Source organism: Micropterus salmoides, unplaced genomic scaffold, assembly GCF_014851395.1.
Source record: "Micropterus salmoides isolate LMB-PRFRI ecotype aquatic unplaced genomic scaffold, ASM1485139v1 Ms_hic_scaffold_17, whole genome shotgun sequence".
In the NCBI taxonomy this organism is placed as follows: Eukaryota; Metazoa; Chordata; class Actinopteri; order Centrarchiformes; family Centrarchidae; genus Micropterus; species Micropterus salmoides.
The window spans coordinates 24,743,386-24,751,494 of NW_024040817.1; the positions used below are offsets into that span (position 1 = coordinate 24,743,386).

Sequence of the window (8,109 nt, forward strand, 5' to 3'; positions counted from 1 at the left end):
AATGGGTTTCTACACTGGAATTATATGTAGTTACAAGGGAAGAAGACAAGAGGTTAGGGAATAAGGGGATAACCATTCTGAATTGACAAGGGAGTTTTAAACATACTAGTCCGTAAGCTTTTTTTAAATTTTTTATTACTGAGTACCTATTTAATAATTACAGGGTACAGTCATTTTATTATGGGGCACTGGGACAAGACAGGAATAGTGGGGGGAAAGAGTTTACAGTGCTGATATTTCACTAACAATGTTATATTTTAAAATGATGACATACTTTGTAAATTACATTGGGAAATTATGTTTTAAGAAGTTTGAGCAGGACTCATTGTCATCATCATCAATGGCTGCACATCAGTGCTCTACAACGGTTATCGACTCCATTATAAGCTTCAGAGCCAAACATCAAGATGACTACAGCATGGGAGAGCAAATTTCAAATTGGGTGAAACGTGAGGAACTTCCTGGACCACAGGATTCAAACCCAGGTTTCCTCTTGCTGTGAGGGAACAAAGTGCGAAGAGTGCACCGGCTAATCTATGGACTGCACCAGAAAAAAGTCAAGTCAAGATCATAAAACTGATTAAACATTGGCAAGTGCATACACTGAGTATTCAGTGTGACTACCAAGAATGATAGTGAAACATCTCTGCTGCAGTGAGGGTTGCCATGAGACTGGTTCTTTCTAACCCAGGACTGGATCACAGGATCCCTTCCTATGAGGATCTGGAGAGGATGGAGGAGGAGGAGGCTGGGGACAGGCCCAAGTGGGACAACAAAGCCCAGTACATCCTAACCTGTGTGGGCTTCTGCATTGGGATTGGCAATGTGTGGCGATTCCCTTACTTGTGTCAAAGTCATGGAGGAGGTAAGCTCAGATGAAAATGGTAAAGGGACATCTTATGGTTTAGCTATGTATGGACTGTCAGTTCTTGAATGATGGTTAACAAACTGTAGTGGTTGAGTATTGTTTTGACATTTTCATAGAGGGACTTATCGGTGCTACATTACATTTAGCAGAGAATTAGTGTAAAAAGCCCAATGCTGACATATCTGAACTGTGAACCCAATCACTTTAAGAATTTTAATAAATAAAAAAAATCAGCATGCAGGCCATAGTGATTTACAATGCATTTGATATACTGTAGATGAAGCCACAGGTATGAGAAAGTTTTCTAAAGATAACAGTTGAATCTGGTGATTTCCAAAAAAAATTACCTTATGCCACATTTATGACATGGATGGTAGAAATAAGAAAGATGTGTGCTTTCTGAGAGCGATCACATCGTCAGACAACAGTTAAGACAGTAAGATTGCAAAGCTGGCTTTGCGGAGGTAAAAAAAACCCCACAGTACAGGATTGCACCAGATAGCACTATATCCATTAAGTTTGGGTTTTTATTACCAGAAACAATGGACTTTGGCTGATGTGAGAAAAATAGCATTTGAGCTATCTTGCTAGCTTGTTAGCTACTGTTTGCTCACAATCATTACCAGTAACTTGAACTACTGTACAGTTTAGGAGGACTGAGATGATAAATAATCATTAACAGATGCATGCCAGGTCCTTATCTACAGTGGGTCTCCGGCTAGATACAGAAGCAGAGGTCTTGGCCTTGTGGGATTTCAGTACAACTGCAGTGCACATCTTACAATAGTTTAATTGTGGCCAGAAGTTACAAGTTACAAATTTACAAGTTTATGCACTTACAGGCTCAGCACACATGACACAGCAAACGACCCACCACCATAGTAACCATGGCAACTGCTTCTGTGTGCTTCACCTCACTCTAACAGGGACACTTGCTACTGAACACAGACTGATAAAAGAAAAATGTTTCTGCTGATAGCTGTTCAGAAAAAAAACAAGAAAACAGATTCATATGGTAACCTGTTGCTCAGAAGGTGCCTGTTATGTTATGATCGTGGCTCTGGTCTCTAATCTAATTATCTTGCTTTAACAAGCTAGATAAAAGTTAATGCCCTGGCAGAGGCAAATAGCTTTGGTTTAATATTTGATTTGATTACATTAATGTTTAAGTTGAAATTTACAAGAAAAATTTTATTGCTACTGTGTAAAGGGAATACTGCTGGTAAAAAGCACCTTTTTTGTTTAAAGTGTTTGCAAATCACTTGTTATTGCACTTTTGTGTATATAGCAGTACAGTTAAACTAAAAGTGCGCAATACACTACTTTAGAATTCATTAGAACTATGCAATTAATTGCAATTATTCACAGAAAATCATGCTATAAATCGCAATTATAAATTTTAACTGTGGGCCAGCACTAATAATTGTGCAATTGACCATACATTTTCCAGGTGCCTTTTTGATTCCCTACCTGATCCTGCTGGTGCTGGAAGGAATGCCTCTCCTGCTGCTGGAGTTTGCCATTGGCCAGCGTCTCAGGAAAGGCAGCGTGGGAGTGTGGAGGGCCATCCACCCTTATCTGACTGGTGTTGGTAGGTAAAATAGGCTCTAGAACAATGTGTCCAAAGCAGAAGCACTACAGCATTACAAAGCTGTTAATGAATATTTGTCTTTTTTAAAGTGTGATATTAGTTATTGATTCTTTCCCACTTAGGCATTGCCTCCATGCTGGTGTCCTTATTGATTGGACTGTACTACAACACCTTAATAGCCTGGATCATGTGGTATCTCTTCAATTCCTTTCAAGACCCACTACCTTGGACCCAGTGTCCTCTCAATGACAATGGGACAGGTATTTGCAGATACACACATTTTCAGACCACACATATACATGCACACCAAAGCACCCCACCTGAATCTTTGTTTATACATATTTCTTGCCCTTTCAGGGTTTGTACCAGAGTGTCAAAGGAGCTCCACCGTGGATTACTACTTTTACCGAGTGACTCTGAATAGTACGGCCTCTATAGCTGAGTCTGGGGGAATCCACTGGCCCATAGTAGCCTGCCTGTTGGCTGCCTGGACAGTCATCTGCATCTGCTACATACGGGGGATCGGCACTTCAGGCAAGGTTTGTCGAACCTTCAGTCAAACAGTATGCATGCCTGAAAGCCCACTGTCAAAATTATGACGTTTTTTTCCTTGTCATGACCTCAGGCAGTATACGTCACAGCCATTCTGCCTTACATAGTGCTGGCCATCTTCCTGATCCAAGGACTGACTCTTAAAGGCGCCCTGAGCGGAATAAAGTTCCTTTTCACACCAAACGTACGTTTCAAATTGCTATCGTAAAAAAAAAAGAGAAAAGAAACAAAAAAGAGCCAATTATATATCTCTCAAAACATAGACATAACTACTCCCTTTTGCAGATTGATGAGCTCAAAAAACCAACAACTTGGCTGGATGCAGGTGCCCAGGTCTTTTATGCCTTTAGCTTAGCATGGGGTGGACTCATCTCCTTCTCAAGCTACAACCCTGTTCAGTAAGATCATTTATATTTTGCTAGTAGCAGCCATTCTCAGACATGGTGTATCCTAAATCTTTTGGCTTTTTTTCTTTTCCCAAGCAACAACTGCATGCAAGACGCCATGATCCTGTCAGCCGTAACTGGCTTCACCTCAGTCTATGCTGCCACAGTCACCTACACCATCATTGGCTTCAGGGCCACAGAGAAATATGACAACTGTAACAGCGTGTGAGTAGTCACAGGATTTGGGGTTAGGGTAGTAGTCTTAAAAGTGTACTCTACTTTATTTTGCATTTCAAAGAGCATTTTAAAGGCACAGATGGCAATCAAATAGTAAAAGAAGGGGTAGTTTTGTCTTCATTAGTAATATCTTTAAATACTCCAGTAGAAATGTATTTTATATATTTTTAATTATGAGAACTGCAGATTTTCCATCTGTTACTCAAATTCTTTAACTATGTGCATATACTCAAAATTATCGGGTCAAAAATATTAATTGGATTTCTAACATTGACTCAAGTAATGTAGAGTTACTAATCAGTGACATATTTTGCCCCTAGAAACATCATGAAATTATTAAATGCATTTGACCTTCCTGAAGACAGCATCACTACAAGCAACTATGAGGCAGCATTTAATCACCTCAATGGCTCTTTTCCCGATATTGTTCTTGGTTTGGACATTGAAACCTGTGACATGCAGAAACTTCTCAGTGAGGTGACTATACTGATGAATTCCCAGTTTTTATTGTTTTTTATTTTGTACTCTTATCTGCATTGTCACTAACGTGTTTGTGCAGGGAGTGGAGGGAACGGGTCTGGCTTTCATTGTGTTTACAGAAGCCATCGCCCAGATGCCTGGTTCTCCAGCCTGGTCTGTCCTCTTCTTCATCATGCTTCTCTGCTTGGGACTCTCAACCCTGTTTGGCAACATTGAGGGAGTGGTGGTCCCACTGAAAGACCTGAATCTGATACCTAAAAACTGGCCCCAAGAAGCAGTAACTGGTATTCAGTTTCGTACTGGCTTTGCACCAGATGAACTGATTGTCCGATTTCTTTTTTAACACAAGTTGCCTTGTTTTTGTGCATGTGTGTTTCAGGAGTGACATGTGCTGTCGCCTTTGTCCTCTCCCTCCTGTTTGCGCAGCATTCAGGGATTTATTGGCTAACTCTCTTTGACAACTTTGCTGGATCTGTTCCACTTCTGACCATTGGATTCTTTGAGATGATAGCTGTTGTTTACATCTACGGCATAGACAGGTTAGTTTGTAAAGCTCATGTATTTGGTTAACATGGTATTATATATGATACTCGGCAGCCTACTGCAAAATTACCACATTAGCAGCCACACGTGCACAAAAAGTACTGTTTGTGTTTGAAAAGGCAGTCATCAAGCTGTACCTGTTCAGTTAAAGCTCAATATTTTTATATTAACAATGGGAAAATAATACCTTTTTAATGTAAAAGGTGTTGGTCCTTTGCTTTATGGACAATTTTCATGTCTTTCTGGTCATTGTGTCCATGTTTATTGATTACTCTCTTTATATTGTATCCATTTTATCATAACCCTGTGATATGCACATGTTTTGTAACCTCTGTGCTCTGGTTTCTACAGTCCCCTCCAAAAGTATTGGAACAGTAAGGCAAATTCCTTTATTTTTGTTGTTCACTGAAGACATTTGGGTTTAAGATCAAAAGATAAGTATGAGACAAGAGTTCAGAATTTCAGCTTTTATTTCCTGGTATTCACATCAAGATGTGGACATATCACCCTTTGTTTGAACCCACCCATTTTTCAAGTGAGCAAAAGTAATGGAACAAATAATCTTTAAGTAAATAACATTTAATATTTGGTGGCATAACCCTTGCTTGCAATAACTGCCTCAAGCCTGCGACCCATCGACATCACCAAACTTTTGCATTCTTCATTTGTGATGCTATTCCAGGTTTTTACCGCAGCTTCTTTCAGTTCTTCTTCAGGGTGTTTCTCCCTTCAGTCTCCTCTTAAGGAGGTGAAATGCATGCTCTACTGGGTTAAGGTCAGGTGACAGACTTGGCCAGTCTAAAACCTTCCACTTTTTCCCCTGATGAAGTCCTGTGTTTTGTTAGCAGTGTGCTTTGGGTAATTGTCCTGCTGCATGATAAACTTCCTCCCGATTAGTTTCAATGCATTTCTCCGTAAATTGGCAGACAAAATTCATTCTGCTGCTACCAACATCAATAAATATTAATGAGCCTGTTCCAGAAGCAGCCATGCACGCCCAAGCCATGACATCACCTCCACCACGCTTCACAGATGAGCTTGTATGCGTCTGATCATAATCAGTTCCTTTCTTTCTCCACACTTTGGCCTTTCCATCACTTTGGTAGAGATTAATCTTGGTCTCATCAGCCCATAAGATTGTGTTCCAGAACCTTTGCGGCTCATCTCTGTACCTCTCTGCAAATTTCAATCTGGCCTTCCGATTCTTCCTGCTGATGAGCGGTTTGCATCTTGTGGTGTGGCCTCTATATTTCTGCTCTCTGAGTCTTCTTCCAACAGTGGATTGTGATACCTTCACCCTGCATGGATGTCGTTGCTGATGTCACTTACTGATGTTTTGGGGATTTTCTTCACAGCTCTCACCATATTTCTGTCATCAACTACTGTTGTTTTCTTTGGCCGACCTGTTCGACGTTTGTTGCTCAGTACACCAGTAGTTTCTTTCTTTTTCAGGACATTCCAAATTGTTGTGCTTGCTATGCCCAATGTTTGTCCAATGGCTCTGGTCAATTTTCCTTCTTTTCTCAGCTTGACAATGGCTTGCTTTTCTCCCATAGACAGCTCTCATGTTGGTTTATCCTCTTTAACAGGAAATGCAGTCTTTATAAGTTTGAACCAAGGATGAAAACTTAGACTAGTCATGCCATGCAGAGCTATTTAATGTTTGGACTATCAACCTAAAAGGCAAGAAACACCCGGGCCACAAGAAACATCTGTCAGTCACATGTTCCAATAGTTTTGCTCACTTGAAAAAGGGTGGGTTCAAACAAAGGGTGGTATGTCCTGAGTTGTTTAACACATCTTGATGTGAATTTCAGGAAATGAAAGCTCAAATTCTGAACACTTGTCTCATACTCATCTTTTGAACCCAAATGTCTTCAGTGAACAACAAAAACCAAGGAATTTGCCTTACCGTTCCAATACTTTTGGAGGGGACTGTATGTGCTACTGCTATCTTGACCACTATACCATTGTAAAATAGACTCTCAGTGAGGTACTTTTCTGATTTACAGTAAGTAAGTTGTACAGTATACTATAATCTTGTGTTGCAGATTCAATGAGGACTTGGAGTTCATGATCGGACGTAAACCCTCCATCTTCTGGCAGGTTTCATGGAGGTTCATCAGTCCTCTAATCGTTGTGGTTATTTTAGTATTCTACCTAGTGACACAAGCACAAGAAGAGCTCACCTATTTAGTCTGGGATCCCAACGCTGTAAGCACACAATCTCATGAAAGTATCTGTGGTCATTTATAGTTAGTGTTATCAGTTCTGATCTCAGCATCAGCATCCATCCTTTTGGTGCCTTTTTTTCTGATCATGCCTCGCTGTACAATATGATGTATCAAGTATTTTTATGATAAATTTTGTTGATAGTACAACACAGAGTGACAACAATTTGTTTTGTGGTTTACAGGAGGAGTTTCCATCTCTGGCATCAGTCCCATACCCTTCATGGATATATGCGGTCATCTTTCTTTTGGCGGGAGTCCCCAGTCTGGCAGCACCTGTGTATGCATTATGTAGGCTGGTCTTTGTTTGCTGCAAGAAAAAAAAAGTAAACCAGTGAAAAAAATTGCCACACTTCTTGAATTTATTAAAAAGTTATACAATTCAGAATACAGTAAAATGCATAATTATTTAATGTGTTTTTTGTTATTAAAAAAAGGCATATTATTGAAATTACTACTGCACATTGTTGTTTCATATTTATATCCATGCACAAGTTCTTAAGACACAATATTTGACTTTTATTGACGCACTTTAGTAAATTGCTGATATATGTAATATTGTATGTACTAGAGGCAAAGACAGAATATACTGTTATATATTTCAATATACCATGTACTATATAAGACGTATATTATTAATATAGCTTGCTTGTGAGTTTTTCCATTAAAAAAATTCTCATTTAAACGTAACCATATTATGTTGATTGTTTTTACAGTATTTTGCCGGCACTGCAGGGATTATTAACTTGGAATAATATGAAAATGAAGGACAGACACATAGCTAGTTTTAAGAGGATCTCTCAAAGAAAAATCATTAGCATATAATCTCATATATAGTCTTTGTGTTGTGTTTAAGAGCAATTTTTGACATGAAGGGAGATCAAACAACTCATCAATCCGTGTGTGTCAGTTTGGTGTTTCTAGGTCCTAACTATGTATGATGGATATATAGACAGAAGATCAAATTGGCCAAGAGAGGGCCTCGCTGACAAACAAGAGAGGCTGTAAGGTGACCCATATTCAACAAAGCACAACATATGGAGCAGGCAAGATACCCTTGGTGTAATATCAGGATGTGTATGGATTAAACAAAGAAGATACACAGTAAAACCAGAATACCCAAATTAACACGGTCAGAGTTGATTTTAACACTTTTAAAGGCTCTGTATGGGTCCACACCACAGAGTGTTAATTTAACTCTTTTGGAGTGTTACCTTAACA

General features: G+C 39.4%; 1 protein-coding gene across 1 annotated transcript; it reads left to right on the forward strand.

The window, feature by feature from the left end:
- Positions 1–606: 606 nt before the first annotated feature.
- LOC119906709 (sodium-dependent neutral amino acid transporter B(0)AT1-like) lies at positions 607–7,342 on the forward strand. Its single transcript, XM_038724026.1, has 12 exons — positions 607–865; positions 2,319–2,459; positions 2,582–2,719; positions 2,817–2,998; positions 3,085–3,195; positions 3,297–3,409; positions 3,494–3,622; positions 3,955–4,111; positions 4,194–4,398; positions 4,494–4,653; positions 6,709–6,871; positions 7,074–7,342. Exons 1-12 carry the CDS (start codon positions 667–669, stop codon positions 7,224–7,226), a joined length of 1,851 nt encoding a protein of 616 aa, XP_038579954.1. The 5' UTR covers positions 607–666; the 3' UTR covers positions 7,227–7,342.
- The last annotated feature ends 767 nt before the right edge of the window (positions 7,343–8,109 follow it).

Bases quoted from the DNA above. Each gene is read 5' to 3' on its own strand.
- LOC119906709 (XM_038724026.1), top strand. From the start codon at position 667: ATGAGACTGGTTCTTTCTAACCCAGGACTGGATCACAGGATCCCTTCC. The intron at 3,196-3,296 runs GTACGTTTCAAA...TCCCTTTTGCAG, and splicing joins AGTTCCTTTTCACACCAAAC to ATTGATGAGCTCAAAAAACC. The intron at 3,410-3,493 runs GTAAGATCATTT...TCTTTTCCCAAG, and splicing joins TCAAGCTACAACCCTGTTCA to CAACAACTGCATGCAAGACG.